The 21,346-nt window shown below is 35.2% G+C and overlaps 1 protein-coding gene across 2 annotated transcripts in view; it reads right to left on the minus strand.

The window, feature by feature from the left end:
- Positions 1-7,155: 7,155 nt before the first annotated feature.
- LOC110378158 (cytoglobin-1) overlaps positions 7,156-21,346 on the minus strand; it is a 37,894-nt gene continuing 23,703 nt past the window's right edge. For both annotated transcript variants that reach the window (XM_064040497.1, XM_064040492.1), the window contains exons 2-4: positions 15,507-15,667; positions 8,215-8,440; positions 7,156-7,491 (exon numbers count right to left, since the gene is read on the minus strand). In XM_064040497.1, coding sequence (XP_063896567.1) covers positions 7,351-7,491; positions 8,215-8,440; positions 15,507-15,661 — 522 coding nt within the window. In that variant the 5' untranslated portion in view covers positions 15,662-15,667 and the 3' untranslated portion in view covers positions 7,156-7,350. The remainder of the gene's footprint in view (positions 7,492-8,214; positions 8,441-15,506; positions 15,668-21,346) is intronic.

Consider the following 21,346-nt stretch of genomic DNA (forward strand, 5'->3'; position numbering starts at 1 on the left):
AATCCTTAAGTTATCATAATAATGAATACTAAATTGATTGCCTTTAGTATTGTAGTGAGTGACATCTCTTTAAAATAATGAACGATTGGCGTTGTTTTATAATAAAAAATAATATTTTTCGGTACCACCTTTGAGTTAAAGTACAATGTAGTTATATAAAGCATGTTTCAGCGACGTATTTCATTATAACAATATCAACATAACTAATTGATAAGTTTAGCGTAGACTTAGGCTGTCTCGTCTCACGTTACACCAATATTATTAATAATTAATTCTCCTTGGTATTTGTATTGGAACACTTAAGAAAATAAGCAGATACTAAATTATAACATAATTATATCAATAGGCTAAATATATTTAAAAAACTAAAAGATTTTTCTGTGCAAATCTCTGTGATGGGAAAATTTATTCTAAAGATCTAGTATTAACTGAAAGTGACACGAGGGTCGTACTATGAAGCATTTTCCTTGCGTTTGCAGGAGATAATAATATACGCTAAACTCATAAGCACATCTTTGACGAACGCACGGAATATTAGTCTGTATTGCATTTCATGCTAGGGCCCGAGTTTCATGGTGACTTTAAAAGTTGAACTTTTCAGTCTTTTCGCGCAAAGGGTTGTGTATTATTTTTTATGTAGTACAAAATGTGTTCGCAATTTGATTGCTGCTGTAGTGTTCCTTATGTTCTTCAAATTAATATGTTGGGTATTTATTTGAAACTTTGTATTCTCAATGTCTAAAGTATAATGTGTAATACTATAATTATGGTCGTAATAATTATGAGGCATGCGTAAGAAAATTTCACGTAGTAAGTTTATGAACGGCTGCCTTAATAGTAATATGAATTTGTATCGATCTGTACACCATCCTCTACGTATGTTCCGTCGACGATTCGCTGCGCCGAGTCGTTTGTGTTCCGTCACGTACCAAATAATAGCGTAGCGGGAGCCCGGGGCGAGCGGCACACCGCCTCTGCCACGCTTGTACTACACCTTTTACGTGTTCTAGATCTATTTTGCAAGTGCCGTGTTTTAGACATAGGCGTCTCCATTTATACAAGGTGTAGTCGGTAGCGCGGACAGCGGAGCGCCCGCGTCGTCCGAGGCGCCATCGGCAGCGGTTCTTGTTCTTTGTATCTGTATTACCTCATTCAATAACCTCACATAGTATGTCCTATATCAAACTATTTATATATCGACTCCCAGTACTTATCAAACGCACTGCACTGTTATTTGGTACACAATTTTATCAATTTCTTTAAGTTAATTTAAGGGTTTATCATGAATTTTATCAGTGTATCAAATAGTCGATATATTTTACTGTTATTTTCTGATACTACCTTAAAGCAATGTATATTAACAAACAAAGCAGGAGAACAATAATTATTATGTAAGTGTAACAGTTAGTGAATTTAAGTGTGCTATTTTCCATTCCAGAACTCAACGATATCATTGTTCTTGTAATACTTATGTTCGGGTTTAAAAATGTTATTATTGTATTTAAACTAAACCTTATGTGATTGAAATGCAATGTTTAGAAGTATTTTTATTCTTTATTTTTTACCATTAATTAATAATAGTTAGTAGAGATCTATTTGAGAGTCTAATGTATCAATTATTTGTAAAGTTGGCTGTAACTAATTAGAAGTTACAATAAGTAGACATATTTTAATATAAACATTTGGAGCAAATTTTATGTAGATGACAAATAGTTGTTTTGATCATTATGTGAAATGTTGTCTCGTATTGTTAGCGCAATGTGTACGCACAACGGTGAGGCGGGTCGGGCGGCGCGCGGCGTCGCGTCGCGAGGCAGGGCAGTCCGCGCGTCGCCCCTCCACCGGTGGACCCTCGACACTCACTGCACAGCACTGCTAGACTAATTCAGTTATTGCGTAAGGATATTTTTCTTACATTTCGATAAGAGTAATGTTTATAGAATAGGCAATAAATAATGTTTAACAAAAAGTCCCTATATAATCGAACTGACGACAGAAACGCATGTTATATTTGTGGCCTCTTTATGAAGTAAGATCTAAGTTACATGTTAAAAGAAAATTAATTTTGCTATGCACATAAATGATACTCAATTAATTGCCAAAAAGTAATATATATTCATAGTTCAACAATATTTCTTTTGGGCATATTTACTTTGAATTTATGCAAAACTTAGATTATGAGTAAGTAGGTTGTAGACTATATGTAGAGTGAACGCATATTATATTATTATAATATATCTATATATATTTAAAGTAAGCTGAATTTGAGAGGTATCAATTTCTTGTATTGTTCGTAAGTTTAGATAATAAATGGGTTTAGCCATACTTCGGCTGGTTTGATATGTATGTTATCTGATTAATTGTAAAAAAAAATAAAAAAATCATTAAAACGTTGTGTTTTATTTATCTCCAACTTATTTACCTGTTGGATAGAATTTTGTTTTAGAGTACATAGATGGTGGACCATGCTAAGTGGCTATACGTAATTAAGCCATCACTAAAGAAATTAAAGTTAAAGAACATAATTTTCATCATTTTTCCAAACTGAAGACGGAAAGTAGGAGCTTTCCTATCTATACATTTCATAATAAATTAATGAATCCTACGGAATGGTATAATTTTTGTTTTCTTGAATGGAAGTTAGCAGTTGCTATATTTAGTCACAACTATCTGCTATATGAGACAAATTTATGATAACAGGTTAAAGTTCACACTATTTGACTCGATACAAAATAACTCAATAAACAAGAATGATTAGCAAATCAATTCTCGGAACGCAAAATCAACATGTTGATCACGATATGTAAAAACGTGGATTATAATATTACACTGTTGAGGTATGGGAATCCAAGAGCGCATTCATAAAAAACAACGAGTGGGTTGAATGGACGGTAAACTGATAAACCGATGTTGAAGATGTAGGCAAATAAGCCAAATTAGTATATAGGCTTGTGTTGTGAGAATACACAGTTCTCAAGATTTCTGACTTGACAAAGACTGAACATGTGAAAGATTTAAAGCCTATGCCTATGCCTTCCCTACTTAAGAACTGGAAGATTTTATTTAATTAAACTTAACTGCTGAGTCAAATCACAGATTAAGTTTCCTATCTTGCGGTAAAATATGAGACCAACCTCTGCCTCTTTCGAAAGTTAGCGATGTCCCTAAGGGCGATTTGTGAATTGATTTCTTCAGGTACTTTCATTGCAATTAGTCTAGAAATAGGTAGCACTGGAACTATTGATCGGTTACTATTGTGTTAAACTACTGGTATTATTGTTTGTGGTTCATAGTCTATTTCCAAGTTTATTTTGGTGGAAAACTACGTTTTATTGGCAGTTGAGTAGTCTTTAATACCTTTCATTTATTTCACTTCGTCACCGTAGTTTAGTTCTCACGTACAGTGACTATTTAGGTACATGTTATCAAGTAGAAAAATCTATTGTTGATTATGTCTTCCGCGGAAAACTATTTTCACTTTTTTCCTTGCCACCAGATTACCACATTCAACAACTTGTATTTCTGTGTCAGTAGAGTTGTGCGATAGCACTTTCGGTTCTCAGCAGGTACCGACATACCTACATTTTGTAAGTTGGCCAAGTTCAGTGTTAGCTGATAAAACCCAAAACTTAACTTTACCTAATTCTAATCACATTAATCTCTAACAACTTAAGTAGGTATATCGTGTCTATAAATCACTGTTAATTTTGTTTTGAGTAAACCCTGCAGGACCGTAACTAGAGACAGGAGAGCGGCGACGGCGCGCGTTAAATATGCAGCAGGCTGAATAATGCAAGCACTCGAGTCCGTGCCGTACTCTATACTCTATGGGCGCTTTGCGAGGCTGGGGAATTTTATTATACGGCCAAGTATTTACTTACACATATGGTTGAATCCTAGCACTAGTAGTAAATGAGTTTACTTATTTATTTATTCAGAAATTATTTAGGGTGCTGGCGTGTTCTCGTGCTTCATGCAATTCCCTCACCTTTTGTACTATTTTGTATGTTCTGAGTAGGCAATTGACATTGTACAGAACCATACAATAATTTTAAGTAAACAGAGACTTACAGTTATGTTCGAACAAAAGCGATCCTTGCTCTCCTAATCATTTATCATTGATTAATGTGCGCACAAAGAGTATCTACCTATAGCATAGATATTTGAGTGTATGAAGGTACCTAATTTATAATTTCAGTAAAAAAAGTAAGTAAGGTACATAAGGGTAAATAAATATACAAAACTTCAATATAAAATTTAATGAACCAGTAATTAAAATCCTTGACAATATTGAATATGTAATATTTACTTAATATATTTTTTGGTTTAACAAGTGTACAATGTACAAAAATCGACAGGTTTATTTACAAATATAGCTATTTACACTATGCAATAAAATGGAAGATGGTCGAAGCATTTAAATCTAAACTACAATCTTATTAAATGCGTCTTATTATAATAATAAAAATAGATAATTTACATCTATGACAAAATCATTTTTAAGTGAACATAAAACACCTAGATGTGAGTCATTGAATCAAAAGGGAACCTACAACAATAGAATAGAATTAAAAGTTTACACATCGTACCTAGTCATAGGTATCGGAGGAAAAAATAAGAAATTGATAAGTTGTTTAACATTTTGGTGTTAACAACAAGGAAACAGCCTAGGAAAAAAGAAGGGAGATTAATGCCCGTTTTCACCAACGAATACCTAAATTTAGGGAGCATTTACGGAACACTTAATAAGAATTTCATTTTCACCAAAGCCTAGGTGTCAATTTTAACCTAAAAATTTCACTTAAACTTGGGAGCCCGATTGATGGCTGCTTAAACAACTCCTATCATTATCATTACAGAATACAAACATATTTTGAACCGTTTCTGGCGATGGATAGTGAAATGTACCTTTATATGTTATGTAACACCAAAAATACCATGTTTAAAAAGCAAAAAAAAATATGAAACGTAAACTTTTAGAAAGTTTAGAAGCTGTGGAGGTTGTGGATATGTAAAATAATAATCATTAGAAGACCACGTACCTATCTTACGTGAAAGAGCAGATGTCTGAGAAAAAGTACGATGATCATGACTTTTTATAAGATTATAGGTTATCACTTGCTATGAATGCACTTGCTAGGTCGTGATGTCGCTGAATTATTCAAAATAGGAAGTCCTGCATGTCCATAAATATACAGACCATAACAGATGCAAATCTGGTAATCACTGATGTAGTTTCGCGGTGGCCGGGACAACTATAGGCCTATTCAGACCTAAGCGGTATTCGCTACCGTCTACGGCAGAAAACCCTGTGGGTATGCGGTAATATGACTGTTCAGACCTAAGCGGTATTCGCTACCACCTGCGACAGAAAACCCAGTGGGTATGCGTTAATATTACTGTTGATGTTCGGGATGCATGCCGCTGCTGCCGCGCGGTATGTACTTCTACCACAGCGGCAGTGGATATCGCTCAGGTCGCTCTAGCCGCGGTATAGTTATCGGCACGGATATTGAGCCTGACCTTCACCTGCGCAGAAGCCATTTATTGGTTTATTGCCATGTGTACAGTGCGCAAAGCGATCCCCACTCTTCCGCCGAGCTCAATATCCGTGCCGGTAACTATACTTGATACTAAATACCTGAGCGAAACCGGCGCGGTATCTACCTCTACCACAGCGGCGGCGAATATCGCTCAGGTTTGAATAGGCCTTAAATACCAAAACTGCAGTAGATACCAATGATTCGAAAATGAAGAATATGGAGGAGCCTATCTCCTAGGTGATAGGGATACCCTCTGGAGGTAAGTAGGCTAACATTGAACATAATAAATTATGTAAATTAAAACAAAGATAGTAAACAAATATTTTAATATTAGTCCTCATATGATGTACCAAACATTATCATCATCCTCCTGCACCAATTCAATTTGAGGTGGGCTGGGCGCAGCATGTTTTACACGTCTTTGCAATTTCTCGCACCACCTGAAACTAAATAAATATATAATTTTAACCCCATACTTAAATCCATCAACTCATGGAGAACAAAAATACAATGAAACCGACAGTAAAGCAAGGAACACAGTTGTACGGCAATATCTTAATACACTATATTATTATACACAGATATTATTCACATTTACCTGTAAGGTTTCCTGTCGCATTCAAACTATTTGTGACTGGATCAAGCTTTGTTTTGGCTTCGTTCGTGGTCCCATCCATTTTTGTTTAATATTGTGTCTCTATGAGACGTCAGCAATTTCACTAGCTTGTCTTTTCTTCTGCAAGAAAGGTTTATCCTCGTTTTCTCTTCTCTGCCAAAATAAACTTATCTATTCAACAATAATAAACCCAAAATTAACCTCACTCTATGTACACATACACATCAGTCAATTTGACAAACGCGCGAATGACATAGGTAAAAATTCACCTATAGAAAACCTCTTTACTGTTTTATTGCATAAAACAGCGTAATGTAGTTTAAGTTAAATTAAAATAACATCACAAGAAAAAAAACTCACAGGCTTAAGTAATATATACTCGATAGACATTTATTTCTTAAGAAGTACAGAAAAATCATTTTATCGATAAAATATCGACTTTGCATTATCGTTTGTAGAACTAGTAATCTGTCACTTACTTAAGGGATCCATGTACAAGTGTGGTGAAAATGAATTTAGGTAGGTGTCAAATTGGGAGGGATCCTTACTAAAAGTAGCATTTAGATAGGGAAACGGTAAGAGGTTGTTGGTGAAAACGGGCATAAGACATAAAACTACTTTTTAAATAAATTGTTAAAAACACGACTATAATAAATCCAACAACAAACAAAATACAAGATGTATTTCTGTCTTTTTATGAACAATACCAATCGAATGGAAAATTCATGAAATAAAATCGATTCTTGGCGCCCAACACTGACCGTTACCAAACACAATTATGCAGTATGAATTATTCAGCCTGATTGAACACAGAGTAAAGCAAACTCTTTTAGAGTGAATAGTAAATTCATTATCCATTTATCGAGACCTTTTCAAGACCAGATTTAGAAAAGTTAACAAAAAAAGTGGAATAGTCTGCTTAAATATTTTAAGCATAGACAATTCAGTGGAATAATGTAAACTTAAAATACATTTGTATGGCATTCTTTTTTAAATATACAAATTAAAATAAAAACTGTATTTAAAAGTCACGCTCAAAGCGCAGTCCCCAACATGCACAAATAGCGTCTTATTCCGAGTTCGGTCATTTTCCTATCATCGTGCATCAGATCAAATTGAGTTTGCCTTTCACAATAACCATTGTAGATACTAAACTAGTCTTTAAAGTGTAATTGGTTGACAATGTGTATGTTATCTGGTCTGTTCCGCTCTATTGAGAGTCTCGAATATGTGCTTGTACCAGAATTCGACGGTCTTGCCCCAGGCCCCGAGCGTCACGTCGTCCAATTTTAACACCTCGATGAACATCTTCACTATGACTTCTTTCAGTTGCTAGAAAAGAAAATAGACACGTTAGATTTTTATCTGTTATATTAAACCGTTTATTGTTTTGACAGTTAAAATCACAGATTAGTTACTATAATAGTTACTACGGTTAAAATCGCGAGAGATGATTGAATAAATAAAGTTAAAGTAAATAACTTCCAACGTAGAGATTAGATAGGGACTCTGGTTACATAAGTAAGTAGGTGTAATACCAAATGAGGAACAAAATCCATTCTGATTACGAGCCGAACGAAGTAGTATCAATAATGCATTAAGGCTTTGTTTACCTACTTATAAAAACTTCGCGCACAAAGTACACAATAGATATTATGTAAATGGGCCACACCCCCGTGGTTCGTACCTACATTAGACTAATCTAATACATTTAATATGGAAATGCGGTATCGGCCATATTTGCGGTTCGCAAATTGAATTTAATTCAAGCATCGAACGTTTCTCGGCGTCGTTTTGAATTACGAACACGTTTACCGTTTGGCTACGTGTCTGGAGGTTATATTTTTGTTAAAATAAAGCTGGATACTGTATAAGGGAATTTCAAGGTTAGTTAAGCCTGTCTGGATTACTCTGGTTAGTTATTCATCCTTTGCTGAAGTTACTAAGCAACTAGGTAGCTCATAATTGCAGGTTATTTAGTTGTGTAACAAACTTCAAAAAATCCCAAATAATTCTTAAACTTCATCTAATTTCTAAGATTTAAAAATAACTTACATTGAAATTTTTCTCCTGGATCTTTCTCCGACCATGGGACTCTCCTAGCTTATTCATCATGGCCGCCACTACTTCTGGCTGGTTAAGGTTTTCCACTGCAAGGTTCAATGACGTCATCAGATTGATGACGTGAGCCTTGAACTGCGGGTTCTGCAGGTACTGATCTTCAGGCGTATTCTTTATCATCCTGAAGAATTCTTTGGTTTCCGGGAATGCGATGAAGAATCTGTAAATTGGGAAATGAGGTTCGTTTCAGTTAGTGGTTTTTGGCTGCGTAAACTACCTATGTTTGTACTGTTTACTACTATGTACTGATTCTACTGCTAATGGTGATTTACTCCAACTAAACAACTACATTATCGGATTAAATGTTGTAGGTCACCATTAACAGGCAACTCAAATGTACCAATACTTAAATGGTTCAGAAAGCAAAATAAATAGGTACTTAACGTTATTATGAAAGGAGTTATTTCCACGAGAAGGTTTATCAAATCTCAAGTTACTGTTATTACAAAAAGCTCTGATGAAACATCCAATAAGTCAATGCAGTAGAGTAAGTAGGTACAGCCTAAGCTTAGATGGACCGTAATTATCTTGTTTCATACAATGATTCCGTAATGCAAGTTAAGGGCCACTTCAAATCCATAAAGTTATAAAGCTTGCACTCCACAAGACTTATAGTTACTTAGTCATAAGAGCGCCATCCATTATATCATAAAAATACTAAGTATACTACATTCTCTTGAAAGTCTGTCACTGTCTTTATGCATTCGATCAATATGGCGGGTAACGTAGGCTAATGCATGGCTTAATAGACACAAATCACTTGCAACGTTTCCTACACGATCGATCGATAGGTACTTAATCTGTCAATATGATAAACCATTTAGGGTAATAGGTGCCAATTTAATGCAGGCCATTTCACTAGGTCCTTTTTTTAAAAAAGGATTGGACTGGAGGCTGACCTCAGCATAATTTTGAAAAGGCTAGGCAGATGATGAAATCCTTTAACTCTGTCTACGCACCTTTTAAATATAATGAATCACCTACTCCAACTTTGTTTCAAGAATGTTTAAAATTCATGCTTATTGAGCATTCTTTAATTTGGAATGCAATTCTCGCAAGCAAAACTTCGCAGTAGCGCACGTGCCAATTTGGCTGCGCTTGCTTATGGTTAAATAATATCGAGTAGTATGCTTTTCTTACAATTTGTTACGTTTGGGTTAAGGCCAAAGAATTTGCGTCTCACTCCACAGTTAATTTGAAGTAGCTACTTATATCGGAGGGATTTTAAATACTCGTAAAATTCACTAATGAGTTCCCGTTACGGAACGTTATGCTTCCATAATCCATTTCAGTATTTAACCTCTTTTCCGAGAATAAATCTTAGCTTAGCCTTAGCAGCAATTTTTTGTTAAAAAATTGATATCTTAATTCATCAGAGCCGACTTTTAATTAAGCTCTCAGTTCCCACGTTTGAGTGGCGTTTAATCATACAAACTGTTTGCCGTAGCGACCACAAAAAGTGCTACAAATCAAAAACAGTGACACATAGCTGGAATACGTTTATTAAGCCGTTCATAACCGCAGCTGTTTGTTTAACGTTTTCCACCTAAAGCCGTAAAATGGAACATTTATGCCGCTAAGACAGAAACCGTTTTGAATTTCGTTGATATTGCTAATAGTTTGTAGCAGGTCGCTTGGTTTCGAAGTATCCTAATAATGTAAATCCTGTCATAATGCTATAAATCTGAATTCTAACATATCTCGTTTATGAATTTATGGGCAGCATTTTTATAAATCGAACTCGACTTTGACCTTTTGAAAATGGTAGAAAAACTTGATTTCGAATTAGGTACTGGCGGAAAAATAATTAATAACATTTTAATTATTTAATTAGTGTAAAGAATATAAAGTAAGAAAGAAAGCTAGTAAGCTAAGCTAGTATGATATACTTAAAGCTAACTGAAACTATCTACGGAGCTAATTGGACTGACATATCGATTTTCCGCACGAATATAAATGCGCTGTTCCACTTCATAAACGAATATGAGAGCTGGAAGCAAGCATAGCAGCCATGTTTAAAAAAATAAAGTTCAAATAAACTTCTCTGTGGTTGGTTTTCAGACACGTGGAAATATTTTAATTTTGAGGAAAGATTAAACTAAGAGCGTACTTAAGAATTCACACTCCGTATTTTATTTTAATTAGGTTCGCATAGGTATCACGTTTTTTTATTTTATTTTCACGCTGTATATTTTATCTAATAGCCATAAAAACAAAAACACATTGCGTAGATGTGTTTATTTATATCCTTATATTAATTTACAGTTTTTGTAAATACACACAGGCAGCAGGACATTTATAGCTGTGAAATTATAAACTTGATCTTGCGTCATTCTTAATTTGACTATTATTATGTTTCTATTAAATTAATATTGTCTATTGGTTGTTGCTGAGAATTGCGACAGCTGGTAGGTATGTTATTACAAACGTATTATTATAAAGTAATTTTTAATTATTAAGATCTATTAAATGTACTTATTTTTTATTTGTATCTTTATTCCTTTTACATTCTACAATGAAATATCACCAGTTAGCAAGGTCGACAACACGAATTGGCGTTTTTTAGAGTACTTGGCCCATTTTTCAAATTATGATTTCACAATATTTTTGTGTATTTACAAATTAGGTAGAGTTAAATAGATTAATCAGTAGGTATATACGTCTTGCCTAGGTACCTAAGTTAAAAAAACGATTGTACATGTTTTTAGTAGGTACAAGGTCTAGATTGTGTTTGCCAGCCATATGCAAAATCATAGAAGTTGTTTCATTGACTCCAAATTTTATTGAATAGAGAACGTTTCCGGATGTCTCATCAATGGAGATGAGCATTTAAAAAAAGTAAATCCTGTTTTTGGGTATGCGTGAAATCAATGTAAACAAAGTTTTTATTTTTTTAAATAATCCTTAACCGTAGTAGAATTTGGGGGTTTTCTCAATATTTTATTACCTGTCCTAAAGGTCGTTGTATTACTAATATATGAACTTAATATATTTTTATATGGTTGATTCACGTTTTTTTAGTTGTTTTGTATTTGTTTAACAGCAGTAGAGGCATTTACGGACTTCTGACTTTCACTGAAAGAGGCTCGATTTGGTATAAATAAGGAGCTCTATTTTGAAAAGTGGTTATGAGACCGGAGGTGTCATTTGATAACGAGGCAAATAAAAAGAGTTATTCATGTAGAAAACCGTACTTTTACACCTAAAATTGTTAACAGAAACGCATTATCATAGTTATGTGATTGGCCACACGGTAACAACTGTGGTACAATTGAAATGAAATCCGTGTAATGCAAACCAAATCTGGATCGATTACGCACTTATAAATATGTAGATACCTACGTACTCGATTCATATTTTCTCGCAAAACATATCCGCAGATGAATTTATTAGATACCTTCCTTTGCATAATTTAATCCGCAAGCATTACCGAGCATTACCACGTTAACTGTTTTCTTGTTTTGTTTCAAATATAAGACAATACGTTAATATTCTTGTTTTAAATGAGGCTGAGATAAGTCCGTGATGGTGTCATGTTTAATTTTGATCGTGACTTACCTGCTTTAATTCAAATTCTTAATTGGCTCCTAATTAGGTCTGAATATTTATATTATTGCTGATAGTAGACCTTTTTAGGATTTCTTTATAATGTTTTTTTAATTCATGGTTGACTTGTTGAAGTGTAGTTGGGCGTTGAGGTTCCCATGATTGTAGATAACTAGGTATATCATGTGCAAAAGTTTAAATAATAACCTGTGTTATTTCTCGGGTTCTACAGTATCTGTGTACTAAGTTTGAAAGCCTGACAGACATTTATAATTTTGTAAGGATAAGACATGTTTTACGTATTTATGTATTTGAATACATGCTAATTCCAACACCAGGTTTAGCACGGTCTAAACTAACAATAGCATTTAGATCTAGATAATAGCACTATAATTGCCTACTGATCATCCTATCAGATCCTACGTCATCGCAATGACTTTGCGTCATTAAACGACGTAATTGGAGTGACGTTTAGATAATTGCACCATCTATACCGGTTAGCTTCAACTGCCCACGGTATTTGCGTACTGTAGGCGTAGTTTCATATGTTACGGTAATTTTATATGACATTTTTCCAATAAGTCGGACTGGAGCGCTTAATTTTCTCGACTATGTGGGGAATTTATTATTATCCTTTACTGCATACACTATTAATAGGTAGATGAATTTATTTTTGGAAAAGATGATGTACTAGGGCAAGCTAAAATCCGAATTGGGTATTCTTACAGAAAACCTATATTATTGTAGGAAAGAAAGTTTATAGAATGATTAAATAGTGATACAGTGCAACTAAAAAGAGGATAATACTTCACAGTAAAACAAACATAACACATACAATAAAATACCTAAATACGTAATATTAAAATAATGACGATGAGATTTCTTTTTAAAACGGCCCTTCTATCGTTTCCTAATTAATTAACTTATTCATTGCAAGATTTGATCGAGTTGAGCTTACTCGTAGAGTAGTGCTTTTTCTTCTTTATATGTAGGTACATCTTTCTACTATAGGACTACATATTAATTATGTATTTTATTAGAATTAGTTCTAAGTCACGTTTGCCAAAACACGCCCTTATTCCTTACTCCGGAATACTAAGTGCTCGCTTGCCTACAATGGACGGAAGGAATGCCTTCCGTAAGGGCGCTGACACATTGAGATGGTAGGAACTGTATCTAACCATACAGACAGAATTGTGTTGCTGGGGAGTTCGTTCCACCACTTCTTCTTCCCAGCAAAAACACATAGGAAGTGGTGAAGGGCGGGCATTTTGGGGTTGTCTTTTGTAAATTGGAACTCCAAAAAGTGCCGATTTTCAGCCTAATTTGAATATCTCCCTAAATGTTTTTTTACCTCATCTTTATCTTACTGGTAGTAGTTGGATGAGTCACAATTTGAAATGTCCTTTTCTGAAACCCACTTTATTGTAGTGCATTAGTAAACAAAAATTCGATAAATATTATACCTACCTACTTGAATGATTCAAACTGCTTCGGTATTTTTACTTAAAGTAATTCATTCAGGTTTAATGATTATTATTCAGACTCACCATTTTATTTAAAAATCCCGTTTAAAATAATATTAGGATGGCTATATATAGAAGGTACATTTCAGAAGAGCAATTGAAAATAATTTGTGGTTTACCATGGCGTCAAAAGTTTATTTTGCGGTTAATTAATTCTACATCCAAAAACAAAATTATAAATAATAATAAAAGTTTTTTTTAAAGTAATGAAATGAAAGAATAAATAATAACGAGGTTAAATAATTATTCGTAAAATAATTCATAATTATTTACTGGTTTTTGAACACCATGATGTGGAATCTGAGGTCACTATTTCAGTGTGATTCAGAATTGAGTCCTAAAATATCAATGACCCATTTTGACTACAAGTTATTTTTTCGACTTAATGACCTGCGTTTTAAGAAGATTTTTGCAAAATAATTATTAAAACTTTTCAAAATATGATCGCTAGCTCCTAAATAAAGCCAAGTTTAGATATTTACTATCCTCGTATGTCAAGAGCCTTAGCATTAGGGTCGACGCTCGCGAACAGGTGGTATGTTAACAATGCCGAGCTGAGGGAATGACAGTGGAAGCAATAAAAAGTATATGTACGTTATATACCCAGCCATATTATGTATATGGGACAAACGTTCAAGGTTACCCGTGAAATACGCAAGGATCTGCCATCTGTCGTAATGAAATAGGTACACGTCATGGAGAAGTAAAAGAGGACGGAGATGCCATAACGCACAATATCCTAAGAAAGTAGCGCGCTAAAATGCTACGAGGCATGCTATGTTCGGGCCACGAGGAGCGTGACTAGGTCCGATCTCATAAACGTTCTATGATGCAACCCACCCATTATTTTAATTATAAAGTCATCCATCAATCAAGACCAATCTTTGACAGACTGATTTTGATTTGACAAGGAACCCGAACGCCTCGTTAGTTTTAGCAACTGATCTCGCCTACCGTACGTTACGTGACCTACAAAACCTAGCCTCTTTATGGCATCTCTGCTATCTTTCCTTTCCTTTCTCCGTGGTACTCGTATATACAGCCACTTAGCTTCCCTCATTCTTTAAAAAGGGTTCTACTCGTTCGTGATAGAATTCTACGATTGATATATTATAACAATTCTTTGAAATTGAACTGCCGTTCTTAGAATTAAACGGCATTGTTGCAACTTAAGGTCACTCAGACTAGATTAAGACCGGTTTTTTACGTATTTTCTACGTTAGTCGTAAAATTATTTTGATTTAGTCTTTTAATTGTCATTTTTTAATTGTAATTTTATTTTTTAAATTTAGGTTTGTATTGTTAAGTAGCTTACTATTGTTCATCTTAGGTACTTGTGAAAACTTGTAATTGGCGATATCTCACTTATAATAATTAACTATTGTATTACCTAGCTGTAAGTTTTCCTAAAAATGTAAAATAAAATAAAAATAAATAAATAAATTCCGTCAGCAGTACCGAAGAGTTAGGCTGCCATTTAAAAATCCTTGCATTTTAATTTACAACTTGAATCTTGTTCGTAAGTGGGTCAATATTACAAGATCACGGAATATGATGCAATTTAATCCGAAATAAGAATTCTGATAAGATTATTGCAAATTATATCAGAATAGTCTTTCCTTAATATGTGAGTTTGAAGGTCTGAATGAAGAGTTATATTTTCCTTAATATGCAAGGTCTGAATTTCACCTTTTTCAATGTAAGTGAGCTTTTCGTAGAACTATGTAATACATAAATAAACTTTAATTTAAAAATTATTTTGAAATTAAAGTTTATTTATTTTAGGTACCTAAGTATTCAAGTATAAATCATTTGTGGTCTGCCGAAGGAGTCCCGAAGACCGTAACACGCCTATTTCTGAGAATCTTGTCATCGTACCTATTGCAACAAATCTGTAAAACCCGTTGGAAGGTTACACAATAACGTTACCCTGTTAAGACAACACTTTTTTTCCTCTAACTTTAATACTGTTACCTCTCTATGTAGGTACAAAATAAGGAGATCGCGGTCCAAGAAAAACAAGTGAAAATCGCCCTACCTTACTCTCTCTATACCTCTCTATATAGGTACAAGTACAAAGCAAGGAGAGTGCATTCGAAGCAAAAACAACTGACAATCACCACCCTTTGAAAGTATTAATTCTCAGTTCCTCACCTCTTTAACAGTTCAGCACCAGTGTTGATGGCGTCAGCGTTGACAGGCACCCAGGACTTCTGCACCAGGCTGACCTCACGCCTTGTGAGGCCTGACACTGGATTCACCACGTCGGGGTCGCCGCCCCACCAGAAATAGCTCAGCCAGCCGCCCATTGTCACCTGAGGAATAAGGATTTTGGTGAGAAAAGAAGGTCTTAATTCTTAGTAATATAATGTAACCTGTATTCAATTAACACATATGTACAAAACAAATGTACCTCAAAGTAATTTTTGATGTCTTAGTTCTTATAGTTAAAATCTTTAACTATTAGCATTAACATCTTTTACTATAAGGTAAGTACTATGAATGATCTCACGTTTGGTGTTAACTTAGGTAAACGTTAAAAACACATTTTATCTTAAAACGCGCTACAGTCGGTGCTTCAACCTTAAAATTGATATAAATAAAAATATATACCTATTTTGCATTATAAGATATTTTATTAGTCTTGCAGGCATCTTAACCTAGCTAGAGCTATCTTGTAAGCACGCATGATACCTAATTTATGGTAAAATAAAATAACCCAACTTGCTACGTATTCAGCCAAGTTTTGATGGTTTATGTTTTTACCTGTTACAAAATAAAGCATAGGTACCTATATCTCGAATTTTGAAAAAACTTGGCAGGTTAAGCAAAATCTGCATAAACCTTTAATATTTTATTTTTCTTTAATCGTTTACCGTTAACTTTTCGATCAGTTTATAACGGGACTTTTTCCGTTTTATGTACCTAGATTTTAGTACATATCTAATCTTCTATAACGACTACAACCTATGATCTAATACTCAAATAATAGGTAACATTCCTCTTAATACAACATCAATTTGAACAACTGTTTGACAATTACCTCGACGAAGACATTCGGCGTCTATCACATTACACTACAAGTAACGAATAAATATTCCAATTGATTAATTTACATAATATGCGGGAGTCAATTTACACTATCAATAAAATAGACCTTGAGATAATAAGCTGAATTGACTACTTTACTAAATGGGAACACTCTGTATAAAGTTACAACGTGCTGTATAATATGAACGTGCGTTTTATGGTCAGATTTAAAATCACGGTACATTAATGTGACCTAGTGACTAATATTAATTATCAAAAACCAGGAGGTCAGATAGGCAGTCGCTCCTTGTAAAACACTGGTACTTAGCTGCAGCCGGTTAGACTAGAAGCCGACCCCAACCTAGTTGGGAAAAGGGTGGCAGATGATGATTGACTAATCGATCTGAATTTTCCCGGTTTTGAAACATTTTTCATAGATTTGTTTAATAATAAATTGCACGTACTAATCGCTACCTGTTCAAAAGTTAAAGAGAGCACTAAAAGCTTTTTATTCCAAAGAAAATCGTAAGAAAAGCTACTTCATTCTTTACTAATAAACTGGAAAAATATGGTTCATATAAAAATATGCTAACCAGTTCTCACTTGACAGCTAATTGGCGCCATAATACAGTTTTTTGTAACTTATTTACTTAATCCTTCGGCAAATCTTTAGGTTTTTTGTGGTTATTTGACCTGATCCCAATAGTTTGTATAAATATATATAAGCAGTAGGTACCTACTTAGTTAACTGATGTTATACATAGAGTGAAGTGTCAATAGACTTGCGGTTTGACGTAAGGTCAACCGCATAACTTGCCAGGTTTTAGCCGAACCTATGTATCTGTAGGCAATATATTGTTATTTACTATTATTAAAAGGAGCTTAAAAGGAGGCTCCTATCACCAACTTATGTTAAAGTTTTGAAACATAAATAAAGATTTTGTATTTTTGTATTTGTATTACGTATTCTTTAAATATTTTAGTAATACCGCAATGATTGCAGGATCCATGATTGGGCTCAAAGATATCGGCAGAAATACAAAATAAAAATAAATAAATTATTCAAAAGTAAAGCAGCTAAGCGTTTGAGGAAACCTGGATTTACAAGTCCTCTCTTTTTCTCTTTTTTTGCTCTTTCCTTTCTTAAATAAGGAAAGGTGCGTGACCCGAGTTAAGTTTCGGCGGTCGGGATTTTGATTAAAAAAAATATTTATTTATTACAATTAGTTTAATTAATAGAAAAATATACAAGATAGGCTGATGGCTAGAATCGAACTGAACTAATACAATGAATAAAACAATAATATTCATAAAAACAATAGTATCCGGTAAAAATGCATGCTTGCACAAAGTGCCTGGTGACGGTGCTGCTAACTCAGCGCGAACGACTGTTACGATGAGTTAACTCCTCCCTCCATAAGATAGAAGCAACTCTTGCTTCTGGCGGCGTCCTCGCTGCCTTTGGTGTCCTCTGGGATCTTCTTAGTTTTCCAGGTATACAGCTTCCAAGATGCTGCAGCGATCAATAAGAGATATAAGATGAGTGTGCTCCAGCTAGGCGTGGTTGCTATGATTGGCCAACTATAGTTGTCTGGTATTGAGATGTCGCCGGCTCTGTTGATAAGTTCATGGATGCTGTCTAGGGAGATATCCTCTATATGAAGTTCGAACTGTATTGGTTGTTCTGGGACTTGATGCTGCTCCGGTAATGGGATGACTTCGTTGATTACGATTGTGTCGGTGTGAGATTGCAGTGTCTTGTTCAAGACGTTCATCTGGCAGTCTTCTGTTAGGGTAGCGAGATAGATTCCGGATAACTTCTTGTAGTTTGTCTTCGTATTGCATTGTGTTTTAACTATTTCATCTTCTTTTAGGACGAGTAGCCAGTTGTTGTCCCCGATCTTCTGTACTTTTCCTCTTCTTAAGTTCATCTTAGCGTGGGTGCAATTTGCTCGGCGATGCTGGATGAGGGCTGGTATGCAGTCATCTGTATCTTCGATTTTTCTGGTGTTCAGGAGTTTGCAGAGTTGGATGTCGTCGGTCAATGGCTGGCAGTCTTCTTCCAGGTAAGCGTACTCATCGTTACCAAGTGCAAGGTATTTGGATTTAGGAATAATAGTAAGGTTATTTTTATTGGGGATAGAATAGAGATGAATAAGGTCATAGGTTTTTGGGATAACTGACGGAATTTCGAGAATAAAGTTGACTGAGTGTTCTGTACTGTAAGCTTTAACTTTAATCGACTTTTCTATCTTGTATATGTTATTAAGACTAATGCTAGCTACTGGATTAAAAGTAAACCTATTTTCTAAGTTTCTTAACTCTTCAATTAAATTCTGCGAACTTATAATACTAGGATGCATGGTGCCCAACTGAGCAAATGTCATAGCATCTTCTAACAACATTAACTTATCTATTATTATCTGTAAACTAAAATCTATCTGTACGTAAATATCTAGGAAATGTAAATGATTTGATAAATCATTAGAGTTACTGGTAATATTTTGCAGCAAACTAGCCAAGTTTTTCTGGTTATTATTCAATTTTGACAATTGTTTACTAAATTCATTGATTGTATTATGTGCCAACACTAGTGATTTTCTTTGTGAAACCTCAACGGTTCTAACTCTGTTTCTAATATTTGCTATTTCTTCTTCAAACTTAGTGGCATCTTCGTGGTCAAGATTTCCAGTTATAGACTTAACTATAGTACCTAATCCATCTATAAGACCGCGACGCTTCCTAACTTGGGGCGTTAAGGACTTAATTTTCTTACCTATAATATCTAAACTATATTCTATTTGATTCCTATAAGTTTTATGTAGCTCTCCAGATGCTACATTCTCAGCTGCTTTAGTGCTTGCATATAAAGACACCTCGTTTAACTGCCTCGTTGGTCTAGCTGTCGCAAGTGCGGCTGCTGAGCACGAGGTCTCGGGTTCGATTCCCGAGTCGGGCCGAAATCGCTTTGTGGGTTTTAGAAGACTTTCACAAAGCAGCCCGGAGCCTGGAAGCTGGTGATTGATACACCCGTGCATCGGAGAGCACGTAAATGTCGGTCCTGCGCCTGATCTCTCTCCGGTCGTGTCAGTTTCCGTCCCATCGGGCTATGAGTTAAGGAATAGTGAGTGCACCTGTGTCTGCGCAAATGCTCGTGCACTATAATATGTCCTGCGTAGTTGGCTAATCTCCTTACATGAGAACAGCCGCCGTAGCCGATAATCGGCTAGGAGGACATCATCATCATCATCATCATAAAGACATCAGCTGGATAGCTGTTAAGTGCAGATTGCTAATATTATAAACGCAAGCGAGACTAAAGTAGTTGTCCTGTTTAAGGAGTTGACCTTGTTTAAGGAGGAGGATACCGTGATCATTACCTACGTGGTCGATGGTTACGGTTGCTGTTGCGTCGAGCACGACGGCTCCTGCGATGAAGGTCCTGTAACAAGATGAGGTCTTCGTAGCAGCTTGAAATGAACTCTAATAGATTTAGAGTTCGGATGGTTACCTATTATTTCAGCCACATTATTTGGGTGAAGATGTATGATCTTGTAGGGCCCTTTAAAGACTGGTTTCGTCTTGTCACTGCGTGCTGACTTAGCTACCTGCTTATAAACAGTTTCTCCTACCTTGAACTTTATCTCTTCTGCTTCTTGATTGCGTTTGGCAATCACTTGCTCCTGTTCTTGGACATGTGTGCAGCGATGCACTCTTGAACCGCCTCTGCGTTGGCGCGATGCTTAATAACATAATCTTGGTAGAACTCCTTAGGATAGTATAATTCTAAAGGGTTCCTAGAAGCTGTGTGTCCGAATAATAATTCGTGAGGTGTATAATCTGTTGCTGAGTGAATAGCGTTATTATAGGCTATTATAGAGTACTTCATAATTATCTGTATAGGGTCATCTTTGTTGGTCATTCTTTGTATCCTTATTATTTCAGCTAAAGTAGAGTGTAACCGTTCGATGGGGGAGTTAGAGTTAGGGTTGTACGGGGTTGTAAAATGTATGTTAATATTATGAAGTGCGCATATCTCCTTAATAACGTCATTATCGAATTTAGTGTCTGAGTCCGTGGTTATCTTATTGGGCAAACCTAACACTGAGAACACGCTTAGCAATGCTTCCGCTACGTGAACGCTACTGCATGCTGTTAATGGAACTGCCTGAGCATATTTAGAGAAGTTATCTATTATTGTAAGGAACGTTGCACCTCCTGTTGAGTAAAGATCCATAAATATATGTTCCATTGGTTTACGCGGTGTTTCAGTCAAAGATAAGGGTGGTTTTAAGGGGTTGCGTTCATATTTAGACCTTAAACAAGTGTCGCATTGATTAACAAACCTTTGAATGGTAAGTAGCATATTAGGCCAGTGATAATTTCTATGTAACTGCTTATATGTTTCCTGAATACCGCGGTGAATCGTTTTACCCTCGTGATATTTTTTGATTAATTCTTGTTGTTCCGATTTGTTTTCTACTAGAGTAACGCGTGTAGTACATTTAAATAACTTGGGGCCTCTATCATTGAATATGGTTGTGTAAACTTTAGAAAATGCATGATATAACTCTTCATTATGAAAGTAACAGTGGAATACACGATCAGCTATGGTATGTTCTTTAAGAAATCTAACTATTTCTGACTCCGTATTATTAACTGGGATAAAGACATCTTTTACGACTACTTTTGAGTTAGTAGACCTATTATCTACTCTATATGTGGATCCGGGTGTCGACCTAATGTGAAACTGTTTAAGTTGCCTATCAATAGCATCTGAGATAATGGGTATACCTCTGTTTTCGTTGTCAGGCTGGGTATGTCTTGTGGATACTAATTCTGGTTCTACTGATACTATACTCATACTATCAGACTCCGTACCTATCCGAGATTCGGGAACATTTGCCATAGGTGTTGTCTCTGGTTGATTATCGGGCGTCTCTGATTGATTTTCAGCCTGCCTA

Source organism: Helicoverpa armigera, chromosome 2 (genome assembly GCF_030705265.1).
Source record: "Helicoverpa armigera isolate CAAS_96S chromosome 2, ASM3070526v1, whole genome shotgun sequence".
Classification (NCBI taxonomy): Eukaryota; Metazoa; Arthropoda; class Insecta; order Lepidoptera; family Noctuidae; genus Helicoverpa; species Helicoverpa armigera.